The sequence below is a fragment of the Canis aureus genome, chromosome 26 (genome assembly GCF_053574225.1).
Source record: "Canis aureus isolate CA01 chromosome 26, VMU_Caureus_v.1.0, whole genome shotgun sequence".
NCBI lineage: Eukaryota > Metazoa > Chordata > Mammalia > Carnivora > Canidae > Canis > Canis aureus.
The window spans coordinates 29,307,544-29,329,039 of record NC_135636.1 but is presented as its reverse complement, the minus strand read 5'-3'; the positions used below and the strand labels follow the sequence as shown (position 1 = coordinate 29,329,039).

The 21,496-nt window shown below is 40.9% G+C and overlaps 1 protein-coding gene across 9 annotated transcripts in view; it reads left to right on the top strand.

Moving 5' to 3' along the window:
* NCOA6 (nuclear receptor coactivator 6) overlaps positions 1 to 21,496 on the top strand; it is a 93,141-nt gene that overhangs the window by 58,822 nt on the left and 12,823 nt on the right. For 4 of the 9 annotated variants that reach the window (XM_077872829.1, XM_077872830.1, XM_077872827.1 and 1 more), the window contains 6 exons: positions 277 to 1,140; positions 3,164 to 3,310; positions 5,885 to 7,001; positions 10,037 to 10,158; positions 13,766 to 16,747; positions 19,688 to 19,756. In XM_077872829.1, the coding sequence (XP_077728955.1) occupies positions 277 to 1,140; positions 3,164 to 3,310; positions 5,885 to 7,001; positions 10,037 to 10,158; positions 13,766 to 16,747; positions 19,688 to 19,756 (5,301 nt within the window). The remainder of the gene's footprint in view (positions 1 to 276; positions 1,141 to 3,163; positions 3,311 to 5,884; positions 7,002 to 10,036; positions 10,159 to 13,765; positions 16,748 to 19,687; positions 19,757 to 21,496) is intronic. The other 5 variants (XM_077872834.1, XM_077872833.1, XM_077872832.1 and 2 more) reach the window with 5 other exon arrangements.

The window sequence follows — 21,496 nt, the reverse complement described above, 5'->3', positions numbered from 1 at the left end:
TTACAACACTAATAAACATAGTTCCCCAGAATATGCTTTAGAAAACACTCCTCTGCATTTTATGCTGTTATATCCACTTTTGAACCATAAACTCTTTCTAGGCAGTAGTCTCTTTCTGTCATCTTGGTATGTTGCTTTGCATATAGAAGGTGCTCACAAACATTTCATGAAGGTACCAGGGGACTTTGCTCTCTATATGCAGAATTGCTAAGACTACTACTGTAAGATCTAGGTTGTAGTAATGTAATTATTGCTTTGTTGACTGTCTTTAAACAGATGCAATGGATCCACTCCTCTCTGGGCTCCATTTACAGCCACAGAATCATCCCTCAGGATCTTTAGCTCCCCCGCACCACCCAATGCAGCCTGTCCCTGTGAACAGACAAATGAACCCAACTGGTTTTCCCCAGCTGCAGCAGCAGCAACAGCAGCAGCAGCAGCAGCAACAACAACAGCAGCAGCAGCAGCTACAGGCAAGACCCCCACAGCAACATCAGCAGCAACAGCCACAGGGAATTCGACCCCAGTTTACTGCCCCAACTCAGGTGCCTGTTCCTCCAGGCTGGAACCAGCTGCCTTCTGGAGCCCTTCAGCCTCCTCCAGCCCAGGGTTCTCTGGGCACAATGACTGCAAACCAAGGGTGGAAGAAGGCTCCCTTGCCTGGCCCAATGCAACAGCAACTCCAGGCAAGACCATCCTTAGCCACGGTACAGACACCTTCCCACCCTCCCCCTCCATATCCCTTTGGCAGCCAGCAAGCCTCACAAGCCCATACAAACTTTCCTCAGATGAGCAACCCAGGCCAGTTCACAGCTCCTCAGATGAAGAGCTTGCAGGGAGGGCCCTCCAGGGTCCCAACCCCCCTGCAGCAGCCCCACCTCACCAACAAGTCTCCTGCCTCCTCACCTTCCTCCTTCCAGCAGGGATCCCCTGCATCCTCCCCAACGGTTAACCAAACTCAGCAGCAGATGGGACCAAGGCCACCTCAAAATAACCCACTTCCCCAGGGATTTCAGCAGCCCGTCAGCTCTCCCGGTCGGAATCCTATGGTTCAACAGGGAAATGTGCCACCTAACTTCATGGTGATGCAGCAGCAACCACCAAACCAGGGGCCACAGAGTTTACATCCAGGCCTAGGAGGTGAGGAACACTGAAGCTATTTGTGTTGGTAAATTTACTGGAGATAGATCTTAATAGAACTTCAGTATTTAGAGTTAATGGAGGGAGGATATAATTATTTGGCTTTGTGGATATAGTGGTGACACTTAATATAAATTAGTTAACTTGATATATTATGCAGCATCTTACTGGTTACATTTAAGCTAGCCCTCTGGATAAAAATGCAGGTAAAATTCAATATAGAGATTTCCATTTTGTTTTTCAAATTATTTTTACTTGATCTTGGACTAGTAAATTAAGATGTCCAGAAGAAACATGCATTTTATTAGCTTAAACTATTCAGCTGTTGAAAAAAATTAAGATTATGGAATAGAGCAAAAATGAAAAGATAAATACAGGGTCTTTGGGGAAAAGTCCCTTCAAGTTTCCAATTTTGATAATCTTAGTAAAGTAGTAAGCATGGTATTTGTTATATTTGATTAAAGTGTTAAAGGGGAGTAAGTTCAGAAATCATTAACTTTTATAGTTTTATAATGCCAATGCCTGCTCCTTAGAGAGGGAATTCCACCAGTTATACCTAAAGGAGATTTATTTATTTATTTTGTAAGGTGCCTCTTGTATGAAGAAAAAGCAATGGAGCTTAATGTGTGAGAGGTAAAACGATTACAGTAAAACTTATCCATCTCCATGTTTATTATTTATTCTTATTAATCATTGATCTAGTGCACATGAATGTGCTTGGAGCTTTTCAGTAAGGTATAGAGAGTGTCAGTAATACTGTCATCTGATAAACATGTCCCCACCAAAAGACACCCATTGCCTACCCAGAAAAAAAACCCTTGCATCTTCAGTGCAACATAGCAAAGGCATGTTCTCATGGTTTCTGGTGAAATTAAGTTGCTCATCAGTCTTTTCACTCTCTTGTAATTAATTTTGCTGACCTGCAGGCTATAATATTTGAATCCTAAGAAGTTTTTAGAAAATGCAAGAATGTTTTAGTTCCAAACTTCACTGTTCTGGGCATCTAGCCCTGGATCAGTGGAAGCTGGGTAGTCCCTCCTGCAAATGTGATTACTGATTTAATTACAGTGGAAGCATGCAAATGGGGACTTGTCACTGCTAAAGAAAGGACAAATGCATATTTGTCTACAAAGTGTTTTTCAGGACATTGAAAATTTGGTCCTTAAAAATAAATGGACTAATACAAAATTTTTTAAGTGAGCTTTAGGTCTTGATGCTTTCATAGAGCAGATGATGTGCTCACCTAGGTGATCTGGCCACATCAAGGCCTACATTATAAACAATGAGTGGGTTCTGAGATCCTGCTTCTTACAGATCTATTTTCTGAAATTAAACTTTCATATAAAAGGAAGTAGTACGTTTGTAAGATTCCATTAGAGCATGGCTTTTGGTACCATAGCTGTTGGAATTACAACAAACCTTAAAAGGGGAAGGCATGATGATGATAGCTTCACTTTGAAGCTCCTCCTATAGATTGTTTCTAATCTCCTATCTCTTCCCAAGAGACAAGCACAATATTGGAGGAAAATCTCCACAAAGGAGATTGTCATCCATTTCCCTTAATGGAAAAAAATCACCTATTATTAATATCAGGACCCAGCTCTTTGTTTTATAGTACTTTTGATCATTTGTTTGAATATAAGAGAATTTAGCATATTCCTTTGGTGCCTGTGTGAAAGTATGTAAAGTTTTGGGGTCTGTTGTATTATAGCGAAAAGTGAGCCCTAAACCTTGCTGTGACGTGGCCTCAGATCACATTTAGGGAGCAGATTGCCATCTCTTCCTTGGCATGTTCTAAGTGTAAATTTTTAGTATTTATTTTTCATCTTGACAATGCTCATGTAAGAGATTGTGTTGATTTTTTTAACCATCTTTCCCAACCTTATTATTAAAGATCCTACCAGTGTGACAGAGAGCTAAGCCAGTGGAGACTTCATGCAGCTCATCCTTCCTTATTCATTCCACATCTAAGCAAGAGTATAAATTTGCTAGGTAACTGCCTTACTCATTGTTTTCTATTAAGGAATGCCTAAACGCCTCCCACCTGGCTTCTCAGCAGGACAGGCCAATCCGAACTTTATGCAAGGTCAGGTGCCTTCGACCACAGCAACCACCCCTGGGAATTCAGGAGCCCCTCAGCTGCAAGCAAATCAAAATGTCCAGCATGCAGGTTTGTTTTCTGTGCTTTATTTAGCCAGGTGTTTGAAAACCAGACTCAATCAATATAGCTTTAATATAGATTAATAGATATATTAATATAGATTTAATGCCAATAGTGTATATAAGAAGAAATTTTGGAGAAGAAATACAATGGAACAGAATGGCTAAAACAAATTTATAAAGCAGTATGTATGTGCCCAGACCTCAAGTTTCTGGTTGCTTAGGTCACATGACTAATCTTCTTGTCCTTTCTCATTTAGGCAGTTTGGACTGAAGTAGTACAAAAATTTTCTGTGGAGAACTCCCCATCCCTACTTGGAGTTAATTTAGTTATATGGTTCCAACTCTAATTGTAAATCACTGAGGAGCAAGAAAAATTCTAACTTAATTTTTTAAAAAGTTCAGACTATTTTTTGAAGGGTAAGAGAAGAGTAGGGCAGTCTATTTGACTTTCCCCATCTGTTAATGCAAAACTGCATTCCTGAGTTATGTGAATTCATGAGTTTTATAGGAAGTTATAAAAAAGCAATAAAATCATTAATAATTCTTCCACCCAAGCACCAGCTATTTTATATTTTTATATGGTGCCTTCCACATGCACATATTGCATGTGGAATAAAGAGAAAGGCAGCTTTCTCTATTTATCATAAGACAGTTCTACTCTTGTTTCTCATTTTCTGTTCTCTTAACCTACTTTATTTCTCTTGTTAGCTTTTACTTCTTCCTGAAAAAATGCTTTTCTGCCTGTTACTGTCTCTTGCTTACTCCAAAGAATCAGGGATTTGGTCTATCTTGTTTACTGATATTACCTTAGCACCAAAAGTGTCTTGTACATATTAGGTACTCAAATAATTATTGATTGAATGACTATACACTTGCATACAGTGTGTGTAGTATATACAATGGCCATGGAGTTCAAGTTAAGAGTTTCTAAGGCTGGGGGCATCTGGGTAGCTCAGTCACTGGAGCATCTGACTCTTGATTTTGCTTGAGTCGTGGGATCAAGCCCAGGCTCCCATGGAGCCTGCTAGGGATTCTCTATTTCCCTCTGCCCCTTACCTGGTTCACTTTCTCAAAAAAATTAAAATAAAATAATTTTTTAAAAAGAATTTATAAGGCTAGTTTAGAAAATCTTCTTTGGGGTTCAGAAAAACTCTGGGTAATGTGAACAAAGGATAGTTTGTCACCTGCCTCCCTGGCTGGAGCTTGGACTGATCTCATAACTTCATTATGGCTGCCACTTTCTAGTTCCTACTCTAAAGTGACAAATAAAAAGAGAGAAATAAAATAATCTAGAGGGTTATTCATTAAAACCAGGGAGATAATGCAAGCAACTATAGGAATATCCCAAAGACCCAACAATAAGAAAAAACTGCAGGAAGCCAGTGTCTAAATTAGAAATAAAGAAAAATAAATAAAATAAATTAGAAATAAAGAGAAGAGTAGGACATGTCCCATGTGATCGACCAAGGACTGCCACAGGGGAGTGTCAGTAAAGTTTTAACATCCCTTATTTTTTTTTTTAAGATTTTTATTTATTTGGGATCCCTGGGTGGCGCAGCGGTTTGGCGCCTGCCTTTGGCCCAGGGCGCGATCCTGGAGACCCGGGGTCGAATCCCACATCGGGCTCCCGGTGCATGGAGCCTGCTTATTCTCCCTCTGCCTGTGTCTCTGCCTCTCTCTCTCTCTCTCACTGTGTGCCTATCATTAAAAAAAAAAAAAAAAAAAAAAAAAAAGATTTTATTTATTTATTCTTGAGAGAGAGAGAGAGAGAGAGAGGGAGGCAGAGACACATACAGGCAGAGGGAGAAGCAGGCTCCATGCAGGGAGCCTGACATGGGACTCAATCCCCGGTCCCCAGGATCACACCCTGGGCTGAAGGTGGTGCTAAACTGCTGAGCTACCCGGGCTGCCCTTAACATCCCTTATTAACTGTTCTCTGCCTGCATCTTCTGGGTTGTCTGTCAGTTGAGTCCCACCAGCGGCTCAGTTTCCAAATTAGGATTAATTTTTACCATATCAGGACAGAGAAGACCTGTCCTCAGGACATACTAGGTCTTCTCTTCTTTCACATGCAACATCCAGATACCACACATATAATCTTTCAGAGTCATTCACTTTCCAGGAAGCATTTTTAATGTCTTTTCAACATTGTCAAGGTTTTCCTAAGAGAATGCATCACATCATTGTTTCCTAGACTAATCTAAAGCAGAGCTTATTTCACTAGCCTACAGTGCTTTTCATTAATTTTTTTCACCTTAAAGTAGCTACATGTCAGTTTTAAACAATAAGATGCTGCCTTTCTCTTTATTTAATCTGAAAGAGAAAGTAAGCTATTCATCTTCAAAATGTTATCTTTAAGTACCAAATAGGAGTAAAGAAACATTGAGGATGTGAACAATCATTCCACAGTCATATCTCCATACTTAGAAAAGCCACAGAAAATATGTCAAGCACAGCATATATGTTTTTGTTGGTCAGTGGACATATGGGTATAAGGGATGTTTTTCCAATTAATAATTTGAATATCTTAATATCAATGACTATTTCTTTCTGAAACTGTCCTCTCTTTTTCTTTTTTTAGGTGGCCAAGGAGCTGGTCCTCCTCAAAACCAGATGCAGGTGTCCCATGGGCCACCAAATATGATGCAGCCCAGCCTCATGGGAATTCATGGCAACATGAACAGCCAGCAGGCTGGTAGTTCTGGGGTTCCTCAGGTGAACCTGAGCAACATGCAAGGCCAGCCTCAGCAGGGCCCACCGTCTCAGCTGATGAGCATGCACCAGCAGATTGTGCCCTCCCAGGGCCAGATGGTCCAGCAACAAGGAACCTTGAACCCTCAGAACCCTATGATCCTTTCAAGGGCCCAGCTTATGCCTCAGGGCCAGATGATGGTGAACCCTCAAAGCCAAAATCTTGGGCCCTCGCCCCAAAGGATGACCCCACCCAAACAGATTCTTCCCCAGCAGGGCCCACAAATGATGGCACCCCATAACCAGATGATGGGGCCTCAGGGGCAAGTTTTACTCCAACAGAACCCAATGATAGAACAGATAATGACCAATCAGATGCAGGGGAATAAGCAACAGTTTAACACTCAGAACCAATCCAGTGTCATGCCGGGACCAGCACAGATAATGAGGGGACCAACTCCAAACATGCAAGGAAACATGGTGCAGTTTACGGGACAGATATCAGGACAGATGCTGCCACAGCAAGGGCCTGTGAACAACAGTCCATCTCAGGTTATGGGGATTCAGGGGCAGGTCTTGCGACCACCAGGGCCCAGCCCACACATGGCCCAGCAGCATGGTGATCCTGCTACTACAGCAAACAGTGATGTCAGTTTGTCTCAGATGATGCCTGATGTTAGCATGCAACAAAGCAACATGGTTCCCCCCCACGTGCAGGCCATGCAGGGCAACAGTGCCTCGGGAAACCACTTCTCAGGCCATGGGATGCCTTTCAATGCACCTTTCAGTGGAGCACCCAATGGAAATCAGATGTCCTGTGGTCAGAATCCAGGCTTCCCAGTCAATAAGGATGTCACACTAACAAGCCCATTGTTGGTCAACTTATTGCAAAGTGACATCTCTGCAGGCCATTTTGGGGTAAACAATAAGCAAAATAATACCAACGCAAATAAACCGAAGAAGAAGAAACCCCCTCGGAAGAAGAAAAATAGTCAGCAAGATCTAAAGTAGGTTGTGATAGTTTCACCTCAAATCTTATTTATTTCTTTGTGGACAACTTTTTTTGATGAAAAATTTTAAACATATAAAATGAGAACAATATGAAATCCCTGTGCTTCAACAATTATCAGCTCATAGTCTATCTTGCCTTTATCTCCCCATTACCTTTTTGATTATTTTAAAGCAAATACGACTGTAACTATTTCAGTACCTATGTATCTCTGAAAGATAACGATGGTTATTGGTTGTGGTTTTTTTTTTTTTTTTTTTTAATGAATACCACTAACACATGGAAAAACTAATACTACCCTCATATTCTCACATATTCAGTGTTCAGATTTCTCAAATTATCTTAATTCTTTTTTTATAGTTTGTTCAAATAAGGATTCAGACAAGGTTCATACACTGCAATTGACTGTTACATGGAGTTTCAGGGGGATTGTGGCACACAGAAATTGAAAAGTAGCCAGTGCTACCACATTGCACCTCCACAAAGCACTTCAGGCTTGTAATGGCTGTTGGGGAGCAAGAAAGGCCAAGTATGTTTTAGAAATGAAAGCAATTTATGGAGACCCCCTGCTGTCTCAAATAGAAATAGTTCTTTCAGGATGCTTGGAAAGCTCAGCCAGTAGAACATGCAGCTCTTTATCTCAGGGTCATGAGTTCAAGCCCCAGGTTGGGTGTAGAGATTACTTAAAAATAAAATCCTTAGGGGCGTGGGGAAAAAATAAATAAAATCTTTAAAAATAAAAAATAGATGGGTCACCTGAGTGGCTCAGCAGGTTAAGCATCTGGTCTTAATCTCAGCTCAGGTCTTAATCTCAGGGTCATGAATTCAAGTCCTGTGTTGGGCTCCATGCCCAAGGACATGGAGGTAACAAAGAATTAACTTGGACAGCTTGGGCCCAGCATGGAGTCCACTGTAAAATAAATAAATAAATGATTAATTAAATAAATAAATAAATGAATTTTTATACAGATACCTTTCCTTTTAAGGATCTCCATTTTGTTTTTAAAAAAGGGCGGGGGGGCAATCATCCCTAGAAGCTTAAAACCTCTTTTTAGGTTGATTGGACCTTTTAAATCAGTTCCCATTTAAGTAAAGGTTCTCCAGGTGAGTTCTTTTGCAAGATCACAGCAGGAGGGAAATTAATTTATGTGTCATGTCTATAAGCTAGTTGTTAGTCATGTTTTTGGCTTTGATAAAATGTTTCCAGAAGGAGTATTGATTAAACTGGATTTTCTGCCTTTAATCATAAAATTGGAATTCAGAGGCTCTTGTTAATAGGGAATAGTGACTAATGAATATAAAAGGGTTGATTGAGGGATCCCTAGGTGGCGCAGCGGTTTGGCGCCTGCCTTTGGCCTAGGGCGCCATCCTGGAGACCCAGGATCGAATCCCACATCGGGCTCCCGGTGCATGGAGCCCGCTTCTCCCTCTGCCTGTGTCTCTGCCTCTCTCTCTCTCTCTCTGTGACTATCATAAATAAATAAAAAAAAAAAAAAAAAAAAAAAGGGTTGATTGAAACAAATTGCTAGAACTTTGGGAGAGTTTAAACAACCATAAATGTTCAATATAAAACCGACTGTCTCCAAGCCTTCCCACAATATTTCTCTGATTGTACTCTAATATTATACCATACTTGCTGGTTCTTGAATCTTACAAAAGTCCATAACTATATTAACAAACTATATTTAAAAAAAAAACTATATTTTCCTGAATTCAGACTTCAGAAGACCTGTAATTATCTAATTTTTCTAGTAGCTCTTTCTAAGTTGAATTATTTAACTGCTATCAACCTGCTATCCTAGGAGGCTGTTTATTCCTTTCAGTATCTAGGAGTAAAATTGCAAGGTTATTCAGTTGTTGTTAGTATGCATTTTAGCTGTCTTCATCAGCCCTGAGGGAGATTGCTTACTTCTTGGGGCTAGAAATTGTGAAAAGGGCCTTATATAGCATCAGGGCTACTAGGAAAGGGAGACAGTAGTTATAAGAATACCTGCTCCTAACTCTACCAGTAGCTCACTGTAGTACCATGGGCTTCTTAAACCTCTCTGGGCCTTTGTTTTCTAATCCATAACATGAGGTAGCTGGACCAGATATCTGAGGGTTTTTTTTAGCAGTATAATTCCATGAAAGTAGAGACCTACAGTATCCTTATAATTTGAAATGATAGAGAAGTCATAGGAGGAACAAATTGATGTAGGCATCTTGATGTGCTAAAGGACCCCCTTCAAGTTCTAAATTGCCTTGTACTAGGACTTTTTAAAATGGATTTAACGTAAGGCTTAGAAACTATACAGAATATAATGAGATCAAATGCCATCTAAAAGTGGGTGATCAACATCAGGGCAAAGGGAAACTAATGATAAGGAAGAAAGGTGCAGCTACGAATAAGATTGCAAACCAAATGGTATTGAGCATGCTGGTTCTTTGAGAATTTAGGTGTTAGTAGTAACATTTTTTTTCATTTCTTTTCCCCCCACTAAACCAGGTAAAAAAGCATCCCAAAGCCAAGGGGATGTCTGCAAATATTCATTCAGCAGAGTTACTTAGCTTTGTTCTAGCATTCTCCATCTTTATTCTCTGAATACCATTTTTATCAGCTAACCTACAACTTCTTGCAAGGTGTGATGAATTATCTACAAAAAAAGAAATAATCTGGACTTCCTGGTTCACATTGATAACTACACCAAAGATAGGGTGGTTTCACAGAAACAGTACTTTATAATGTTGATAACCCAAACTATGATGAGGTCTTAAAACATCTAAGGAATGGATGATGACATGAAAATTATTATGTCAGAAATTTGTAGAAAGCACTTTGAGTAAATAGCCATACTATTAAATTAAGTAGATTTTATTTAATGAAATTGCTGGATTATTTTTATGCCAAATATTAATATCAAACTAGAGAGATGTAAGTGATGGTAAGGTTGATAATGCAAACAGATTTTAGTTCTTCAGAAATAGGCAAGAGGTTAAGCTACTTGCATGTATAAACTATGCAACTTACTCTCAAATGTGTAATTTATTTTTTAGTACTCCAGATACTCGCCCAGCTGGGCTGGAAGAGGCCGATCAGCAGTCGTTGCCAGGAGAACAAGGAATTAACTTGGACAACTCGGGCCCTAAACTGCCAGAATTTTCAAACCGACCACCAGGTGATAAAATGTTAGCTAAAGATTATATACTTTTCATCATTTATACAGCAATACAAAGTTTCTTTTCAAGGAAACATTGTATTTTGTCTTCTAACTAGATTTCTTTAGAGATAAGATATATCTAATATTTGGAAACTTTGCCTTGATATTAAACAAAAATTTCAAATATAACTTTTGAAGGCTTGTATATATATGTAGTATATACAGTTGACCCTTAAACAACACATGTTTGTATTGCATGGGTTTACTTACATGAAATTTTTTTTTCAGTAAATACAGTCCTGTAAATATATTCTCATGATTTTCTTACATTTTCTTTTCTCTAGCTTACTTTACTTATAAGAATACAGTATATAATACATGTAACATAAAATATGTGTTACTGAACTGTTTATGTTATCAGTAAGGCTTCCAGTCATCTGGTAGGCTGTTAGTAGTTAAGTTTTGGAGAGTCAAAAGTTATACACAGATTTTCAACTGCATTTTCAACATTGTTCAAGGGTCAACTATACATACACCGCTTACTTCATTATTTTAAGTCCTCATAAAATCAGACTGAAATGTGAAATGCCGCTTTATTCTTGTCAGTATCAAGGTTCTAGTTGGCATCAAAATAGAGTAAGACTAAATGGGAAGATGTTTTCACTCTAATTCTGCTTGCCTGCCTTTCCTGCAGCCTTTCTTTCCTACTAGGGTTTTCTCGAAGCAGAGAACAGGATTTACAATAAGATTTTTTTATAGCAGTTTTATTATGAATCGTTAAGCATAAAAACTATGAGTACTAAAAAAGACATTCATGTACCTACCACCCAGCTGAATAATAAATAGGAGGATCAGTATTGTTGAAGCCCCCTGTGTTGTACCCTTTTCGGACTATAAAATATCTTGTAAATGTTGAAAAGGAAAAAGCTCCTAAAATTCACTTATTCCAACCTAGGTGTTTAGAAGAACTAAGGCCAGCTGCCACACTATCTCTATACTTGTTACTCTTGGCCTGAGCAGTGATGTGTAACCTTATTCCCCTATGACCCAGTTGAAGACACACAAGCCTGTCACACTTAGGTCACTCTCCCCTATGTTTTATTTTTTTCCTCACTAGTTATCCCACTTCCTTTATGGTATAGAAGTGAGAATGACATTATTTTGGGGGATAAACTTTATTTTTAAGATTTTATTTTTTAAAAAATAAATATTTTATTTATTTATTCATGAGAGACACAGAGAGAAGCAGAGACATAGGCAGAGGGAGAAGCAGGTTCCATGCAGGGAGCCCGATGTGGGGCTCGACCCCTGAACACCAGGACCACGCCTTGAGCTGAAGGCATCTGCTTAACCGCTGAGCCACCAAGGTGTCCCGGGGATCAACTTTAATCTTCCATTAATTTATGTATTTTAAAAATGAGTCACAAAAGAAGTAAATACATCATGATGTCAGTACTTTGTGTTATTTATTACAAATTGTTTGGGCACACCACACTTCCAGTCAGTGAGTTGCAGCAGCACAGTTGAGGTGGGGAGGTCACCAGTCTTGGCAGGTATATCCAGAAGGTACATTCTTCCCTTAGACACATCTGACTTCTTATACGAATCCCAGGAGTCCTCACACATATCATTGCTTCCTTTCCGTACTTTGTAAAGTAGGAACCTATAGGCTGAATTTGACCTTTTATGTGTTTGAATTGTCCTGCAGTGTCTTAAACCAAACAAAAACCTGAATTTAAATGCCTTTAAATAACACAAAAAATAAAAAATAAAAAATAAACAGAACATCCATTCTGTTCAGTTTGGCTCTGTCCACAGAACTACTACGTATGTCTTGTACCAGCCTACTTCTCTTTTTCACTACTGGCCTGGTGCCTAAAGGCATATGAATTTGCATCCTTTGATTAATAAACACCATGTTTGGTTATGTTATAGATACCATGTGTGCTCTGGCTTTCCTTCTCCACCATTCTGTCATAGCAACCCCAATCTGTTGGGGTTTGGACTGCTGCCTCCGGCTTCTAGAACCTTTATAGCAGCCATGCCTTCAGCCATTACTTTTGAGAGGCTGCTGTATTATCTATTATGCTCTCTTTGGTATTTACTGTGCAGCCTGGTGGGCTGATTTAAAGATAAAAGACATTTGTGTCATAGCCCAACAAAAATGGGCTTCTACAGAAATGACTATTTTAATATGGGAACCCAAGTTAAACCTGTAGAAATGCCATATATTATTGGCTCTATAAATGCAAAGAGGTAACTTGGGCCTAAAATAGAAAAGGATTTTTTAAAAATCTTCAAAACTGAATTCTTCACATTATACTCATTGGTACCATGGAAATCTTTGGCCAGAAGACCTTAATTAGCTATTGACTATAGGGTCTGTGACCCTGTGGATCAGCAGCATTTGATAGCTGCTCGGTGGAAATCCTGAATCATCATTTCTGCTGACTGCCAGAGCCAACTGTTCTTATTCCTGCACCTTCTTAAAACTTTCCTTACATATTTTTGATGCAACAATGGAATAATCTAGTTTGTGAAACCATATCCCAGCTATATCCCCACTTTTTCCCATGGAACCACCTTTATTCCTGGTTAATGATTTTTCCTTTCTGCTGATTGTATAAGGCTTTAGTTCTAAAATGCCAAGTAAAATCTTCACAAGAGAAAGAATCATTTGAGCTCTTGCCTTCTGAAAATCTATAAGGCATTGTCCCTCAGAGTTCTTTTCCCGAAATTATTTTTTATTCCTGAGGGCAATGCTTCTGGCTTGGTTATTCTCCCATTGTGGATTCATAGAAAATATTTCTCCAAATAGAGTTTTAACATGTAAGAAAGTAAATGGAAACTAATATCCATTAAAAAGAAATCTTCAGTGCCTTCAATTGATTTTCAGTGTGTATATCACCTTCTATGAGCTCCTACATTAAACTGATTTACATCAGAGGGTCAGTTTAATTCAGTTGGGTTCCCCGAAGAATTGAGCCTGAAGGATGCAGCATGGTGTATGGAGCCAATGGACTGGAGTAATTTTAAATCCTTTTTAAGGAATTGAATCCTAGCATTTTATATTTTACTTCTATTGAAAGAATAAAAAGGCTATCTTCAGTGCTGGCATTTTCACAAAATCAGACTGTAAAAATTTAATCAGTGATAACAGAAAAAGTGAATCCTAAATACCTTAATTCATTTACAAGGACAGTGGGATATTTATTATGCCCATATGAGAGCCCAAGGCTGGGTGCTCAGCTCCTTGCTGTCAATGGGAATTGTTTTCATTTCCTCTGAATGAATGGCTGGGACTGACTCAGCCACTGTGAGTGCACAGCACCCCATGCCTGTCTATTAGAACAGTCTTAGTGCAGAAGGGCCTCACTGACACCCTGAAGACTGAGGATTTCCGGGTTCTTGATGCTTTGCTTTTTGCTTCCTTAAGCAGTGTGCCCCTTCGCTTATGTTGGATAACAAAGAGGGCTGCCCCTACCCCCTTGGGAGTGGGCATGCTTAAGCTGTTTTGTGCACTGTCTGTCCTGCCTAAGATGAGTATTGCTTGGCTATACTCTAAAGGTAGCAAAGCTTTTCTTGCCAAAAATCTAATTTCCCTGGTTTGGGGGGCTTGTTTTAGGTTATCCTTCTCAACCAGTTGAACAGAGGCCACTTCAGCAGATGCCTCCTCAGCTCATGCAGCATGTGGCAGCCCCACCACAGCCACCACAGCAGCAGCCACAGCCACAACTGCCACCGCCGCCACAGCAGCCACCGCCTCCCAGTCAGCCACAGTCTCAACAGCAGCAGCAGCAGCAGCAACAGATGATGATGATGCTCATGATGCAGCAAGACCCCAAATCAGTTAGGCTTCCAGTCTCCCAAAATGTCCACCCCCCACGAGGCCCCCTGAACCCAGACTCCCAGAGAATGCCCATGCAGCAGAGTGGCAATGTGCCTGTCATGGTCAGTTTACAAGGACCTGCTTCCGTGCCACCATCACCTGATAAACAAAGAATGCCAATGCCTTTGAATACTCCTTTGGGAAGCAATTCAAGGAAAATGGTATACCAGGAGAATCCCCAGAATCCTTCTAGCTCACCACTGGGAGAGATGTCCTCACTCCCTGAAGCGAGTGGCAGTGAAGTACCATCTGTCTCAGGAGGCCCAAACAACATGCCTTCACATTTAGTAGTTTCCCAGAATCAGTTAATGATGACAGGGCCAAAACCCGGACCATCGCCCCTTTCAGCAACTCAAGGTGCAACTCCCCAGCAACCCCCTGTAAATTCCTTGCCCAGCTCCCATGGCCACCATTTTCCAAATGTGGCTGCTCCAACCCAAACATCTAGGCCTAAAACACCAAACAGAGCCAGCCCCAGGCCCTACTATCCTCAGACACCCAACAATCGCCCTCCCAGCACAGAACCTTCAGAGATCAGTCTATCACCAGAAAGACTCAATGCCTCCATAGCAGGACTCTTTCCCCCACAGATTAATATTCCTTTACCTCCTAGGCCAAATTTAAACAGGGGCTTTGATCAGCAGGGCCTGAACCCAACAACTTTAAAGGCCATTGGGCAAGCACCTTCAAATCTTACCATGAATAATCCTTCCAATTTTGCTGCCCCACAAACTCACAAATTAGATTCTGTGGTGGTGAATTCTGGAAAGCAGTCTAATTCTGGAGCAACAAAACGGGCTAGCCCAAGCAACAGTCGCAGGTCTAGTCCTGGGTCCAGTAGGAAAACCACCCCAAGTCCTGGGAGACAGAATTCAAAAACCCCTAAACTTACTCTGGCCTCTCAGACAAACACAACCCTGTTGCAAAACGTGGAGTTGCCAAGAAACGTATTGGTCAGTCCCACTCCTTTGGCCAATCCCTCTGTACCTGGGAGCTTTCCTAACAACAGTGGGCTGAATCCTCAGAATCCTACCATGCCTGTGGCTGCAGTGGGGGGTGTTCTCGAGGATAACAAGGAGAGCTTGAATGTGCCTCAGGACAGCGATTGCCAGAATTCCCAGGGTAGGAAGGAGCAGGTAAACATTGAGCTCAAAACAGTCCCTACCCAAGAAGTTAAAATGGTTGTCCCTGAAGATCAGTCTAAAAAGGATGGGCAACCTATGGATCCTAACAAACTTCCCAGTGTTGAAGAGAACAAAAATTTGGTGTCTCCTGCTATGAGGGAAGCACCGACATCATTAAGTCAACTTCTTGACAACTCTGGAGCTCCTAACGTGACCATTAAACCCCCTGGGCTTACAGATCTGGAAGTAACACCCCCAGTAGTTTCTGGGGAGGACCTGAAAAAAGCATCTGTCATTCCCACACTGCAGGATCCGTCTTCTAAAGAACCCTCTAATTCCCTAAATTTACCTCACACTAATGAGCCGTGTTCAACCCTTATGCATCCAGAATTGAGTGAGGTCAGTTCTAATGTTGCACCAAGCATCCCTCCAGTAATGTCAAGACCTGTCAGCTCTTCCTCCATCTCCACCCCCTTGCCCCCAAATCAGATAACTGTTTTTGTAACTTCCAATCCTATCACAACTTCAGCTAACACATCAGCAGCTCTGCCAACTCACCTGCAGTCTGCACTGATGTCAACAGTTGTCACAATGCCCAATGTGGGTAGCAAGGTTATGGTTTCTGAGGGACAGTCAGCTGCTCAGTCTAATGCCCGGCCTCAGTTCATTACACCTGTCTTTATCAATTCATCCTCAATAATTCAGGTTATGAAAGGATCACAGCCAAGTACAATTCCTGCAGCCCCACTGACAACCAACTCTGGCTTGATGCCTCCCTCTGTTGCAGTTGTTGGCCCTTTACACATACCTCAGAACATAAAGTTTTCTTCTGCTCCTGTACCGCCTAATGTCCCCTCCAGTAGTACTGCTCCAAATATACAGACTGGTCGACCCTTAGTCCTTAACTCACGAGCCACCCCTGTTCAGCTTCCTTCCCCTCCTTGTACAACTTCTCCAGTTGTCCCTCCTCATCCCCCTGTCCAGCAAGTGAAAGAATTGAATCCAGATGAGGCTAGTCCTCAGGTGAGCACCTCAGCAGATCAGAGCACTCTGCCCTCTTCACAGTCAACCACAATGGTTTCTCCCCTTTTGACCAATAGTCCAGGCTCCTCTGTCAACCGGCGAAGCCCAGTCTCATCTAGTAAGGGCAAAGGAAAAGTGGACAAAATCGGCCAGATTTTGCTGACCAAGGCATGTAAGAAAGTTACAGGCTCTCTTGAGAAAGGGGAAGAGCAATATGGTGCAGATGGAGAGACCGAAGGCCAAGGGCTAGAGACTACAACTCCAGGGCTCATGGGAACAGAGCAGTTACCCACAGAGCTGGACAGTAAAACCCCAACACCCCCAGCACCCACTCTGCTAAAAATGACCTCTAGCCCTGTGGGCCCAGGCTCCACCTCAACAGGACCCAGCTTACCTGGCGGTACTCTCCCCACCAGTGTACGCTCGATAGTAACCACTCTGGTACCCTCTGAGCTCATCTCCGCTGCGCCGGCCACAAAAAACAATCATGTTGGCATAGCACCTGAGCCACTTGTGGGTGGCCTAGTGGAGGAGAAGGTGGGATCCCATCCAGAGCTTCTGCCCAGCATAGGTATGTACTTGGGGCCTGGCATCATCTCCTCGTGTCAGTTTTTTGATGACCTATTCCACAAAAGAAAGCCTTTTTTTTTTTTTCTACTTGGAGGAGGAAAAGTGGGCTAAATAGCAATAGTGGTAGTTTAATTTATTGGAAGTACATTGGGAAATACAACTTTAAAGCCTATGTTAAGTTTACATTCATTAATACGGTTCTCTCTCAGCTCCTGAAGTGATAGGCCTTTCATTTATATAAAGTTTTTCATTTTACAAAAAAGCATCTTTATATATGTTATCTCATGTCATCTTCATACCAACTACGTCAGGTAGCCCTAACCCCATTCTGTGGGTGAGAAGATTGCAGCTCAGAGTTCAGTATTTTCACAGTCTATGCTGTGAACCTCCAGTTTAACATTGTCCCTTAAAGGTGAATAGCTGTTTTTGCAAGTTCCCCTTACTGCAATATTGACTTGTTCTCCACAGTTTCAGAGCAGGGTTCTCATGGCCCCTTCTCATTGTACTCTATCAGAAGGGACTATTCCCTTCTGACTGGCTACTCCAGAGGAAAGCTTTTCAAAAACCCAGGTCTCATGGTAATAGACACAAGAGACACAAAGTGGTTGAGAGACAGGCAGGCTTGAGTTAATATCACAGCACCAGCATTTACCAGCTCTGGGTTTAGGAAAGTTACTTGACTATTTAAACTTGAGTTTCCTCCTTACAACGGTAGTTGTAAGAATTCAGTGAGATAATGCATATAATGTGCTTAGCACAGAATACAGTAATAAATGTAAATAATTGTTATTGATTTCTCTTTCAGTCTCTTTGTAAATTAGGCCATTCCAATTTGTGTGTATCTAGATTATTTCTCATGTACAGTTAAGGTGGGCAAATGACAGGAGCTTCGGTATCCTTAAACCTCCCCTCCCCCCTTCACATCCTGCCTCTCAAACACATGTTCCTTTTTATGTGAGGCCTAAATGGTAGAGAAGCTCTGTTTCCACAGAGTGGAGCAAATCACACTGCCAAAGCTGAGAAGCACCTTTGCTGTATCCTAAGCTAGCTAATAGTGCCTGTCTTGTTTAATGCATCTAAAAATTTTTGAATGGTAGCACTTAGGTGGAGGGGCAGAAAGAACTCAAGCTTCAGGGTACAATCAGAGTTCAATTTCTAGTTCCACTGGTTACCAATCACAGTTGGATAAATTCCTTAACCTCTTATAAGCCATATACTTCACATGTAAAATGGAGGCTATAATTCCTACCTCCCAAAATTTATACAAAGATACAGGGAGAGTACTTAGCATAAAGTGGCCAGTGCACCACCTCACTCAGAGCTTTGGAAAAGGTAATTCCCCTTTTCTCTGCCTCTTTAGTGGGGGCGATACAGGGAGGGATAAAGTCCCTTAAAGACTTCACTGTCCTTGCAGAAGACAGACTTCATAGGTATGGGTGCTCTAGGTTTCTGGTTCTAGTTCTATGGAAGTAGGTGACCCCTAAGAATGAAGAAACCTGGTGTGACTTAAATATATTCTCTTTACTAAATGTTTCTATTGTACTTCCTTTCAGGGAACTTTCCCCCTATATACCAAGAGAATAGTGGTGAAGTGATTAAAAAAATATTTTTATATGTATCATATATAATCCTAGAGAAATAGATGAGCTTTAGGGAGATGAACCTGCAAGTTGGGGAGAAAATTTTGATTTTAGTAAGAATTTTTCCATTGTTTTTTAAGGGGCTTCTGGGTTTTTATCTTGAAAATGTGAGAAACCAATATTGGAGGTAAAAGTAGAAGTTAAGGTGTAGTTTTAAGCTTTTATCAGGTAAACATCCAAAATAAATTCTTAGCACAAATGCATTATTGACTAAGGGAGAGAAATCTACAAAAATCCGCAGTTTTACCTGCTTGCACAATATCCGCAAGCAGGTAAAACTTACTGTTACAGAGTTTATCTAGGATGTTAGATTGAAATGTCAAGATGGGAAGACATAATCCTTGAGTGACTGTGGCATATCTGTGCCGTTGATCTTTACTGTATGATCCAGTAAGCTCCCATTCTAGAGCACATTGTCCTGTTCCATTCCTCTTCAAGGACCTAAGTACTCTTTGTCCTCTGAAGCATAATTCTCATGTTTTTCTGTCTAATGTACCATCAGTTTTCTCAATCTAGAATTGATCTCTTTTGCTTTTGATTCCCATAGCACTTTATACTTTATGAGTCTTCTTCATATAACATTCCATTGCACTCCAGTGTACCACATGTGTGTATTTTATCTTTGTTTGATACTGGGCTGTGTTCTGATGGGCAAAAAGAATAATTGGTCTCCAAAGGTGCCTGGCACAGTGCCTTGCCTCTAGTAAGTTCTTGGTAGCTGTTTATTAGATAAGTAAATAACATATCAAATGGTTTATTCATCAAGTATGAATTGAATATGTGCTTTATGACCATCACTCTTTGCCAGCTGCTGTAGAAAAGTGTAAAAAATTGTGTGATTCATTTCAGGTTTCAAGGGGTATAATCTTTAGAGGGGTGAGAATTTTTAAATACTAACACAGATGATATAATTGTTCCTCTGGAAGTGGTTGGAGTTGCCTACTAAGGTATGCTTTGGAGTTTTTCAGAGTACTGGATAGAACATGACCCTAAAAAGGAAAAATCATGGGTGCTTTTAGAAAGGCCACCACCTTGGAAAGGTGCTCAAGGAAAGGCCACCTCCTTTCCTTGATCTTTGTATACACAATAGGGAAAAACAAATATCCCTGGTGGTGGTCTATGTTACTGTGTGGTATAGTAGCTAATTTTAGATAAGTTTTGAAATCTCCTTTCAAGGCAATTGCAAGTACTGCCCTCCAAGAGGACGTGTATTTGAGCAGTTACTTAGCTCTTAATTTAGTCAATGCTTTCTGTTTTGTTGAGAAAAGAAAGTAAAGGCCTCTTTTTTTTTCTTGCCTTAGCCCCATCACCGAGTTTAGTCTCAAAGGAAACTACAGCCACAACACTGCAGGGGTCTGTTGCCAGACCAGGTAAGGGGTGCTTTGGAAAAACTCTGAGTGGAATGGATTACATGTGAAGGAACTGCTTCTCTCCTCAAGGTGCCAGGACTCTCTTACCTACCTGCTTCAGAGCAGACTTCAGTTGAGTGGCAGAAATTGTGCAGTACTATTTGAGGTTATTTTCCCTGGACCACCTTGCTGTCTTACACATTCCTGGTGTCAGCCAGGGAACTCAAGAAGGGCTTGCAGTGCCCATTGTCTGTCTGCCATCCAGCTATGGGGTGGTTTCCATTGCACAGTCTGCCCTGTTCCATGACCCTAGCACCCATAGCTGGCAGCTGACTGGCATATGGCAGTTAGCTGGCATGGTAAGCATTACTGCACTAAGCTAGGAATTGCATTTTCATGACAGGAGCGGAGGCTTGTTCTGGAAACCTCTGCTACAGTGAAGCAGCCATTCCCCAGGGAATTAGTCATTCCAGTCATCTCTGGATGGCATTATATTTCTTCCCCATGACCAAGAAATTGCAAATAGCACTAGGGATGTTGTTTCTGGAAGGTGGAGTCCATTGTAATCTGAAAATAATCATGGAAATGCTGAGTCAGTTCTGAATGCATGAGGATCTTGATGGCAATAACAGCACTGCCTTTATAAGCAAATAAATAGGCCAAAACAGATCAACATCATAAATATGTTACAGTTTAGTCTTGCCTGGCCCTTTGTCACTGTAGGTATGGAGGGGTACCAAAAAAGCCAACAAAAAAATGAAGTATGACACTTTCCACAAGGAGGTTAGAATCTCATTTACAGTACAGTTCATACCTGACAAAATTTGTAAGCAAAAAACGATACTACCATGTTTAGTTTTCTAGGCCTAAGCCAGTGAAATTAAGGTATAACTTGTGATTTTTTAAAGGATTTTTTTAAAGGCATCTCTGTACCCAGTGTCGGGCTTGAACCCACAACCCTGAGATCAAGAGTCACATTCTCCACCCACTGAGCCAGCCAGGCACCCTAACTTATGATTATTTTAAAATGGGCTTCATATGGTATGTGCTATGTTGTGTTCTATTGCACACTCTTTAGTAAAATCCTCTGAAAAGAATGGATGAGCTAAAAAACATTTCAGCCCCCAGATTTTTCCTTTGCTACCAACTGCCCACATGATACCTGACATTGTGCTAGGTACCTGAGAAGGATAGGAGTGGAGCAAATTATTCACAGAAGGGTTTAGATAGTAAAATTCATTTTTGGAAAAAAAAATTTTTAATTTTTTAAAATTAATTTTTTGTGAGAAAAGGAGCAACTAGGAAGAGGAAGGGAATCCCATTTCCTGCCCCAATTCTTTACTCCACAAAATTGTTTTATCATATCCTCTACATCTTCCTCAGAATAATTGGCCAAAGAATCCTGTTCCTTTTAAAAAGTTTCACTTAAATGAATCTCCTTTAAATGCCTCCAGAGACACTAATTGCCTTCACCAAATTCCTTTGATCTGTGCTTATGTGAATTAGCTGTGACCGTGCTAAAGTTCTCAAAAGCGTTTCATATGAGCAGATTAGTCACAATTTTTATGTAATCAGTCTCCTTCAAGCTGTTTTCATTTTTGAGCACATAGTACCTGAGTTTGTATGCTCCAGCAAGGCAGCAGAGACTCAGTGAGGTGGTGTCTGTTTCATGTGGAGGGGTTCCCAGGTTTTATGGGTTAGATATGGGGAGCTAAATAGCAAATGAGAAGCAGAGATTCCCTCATCTTGCATTGAAAGCAA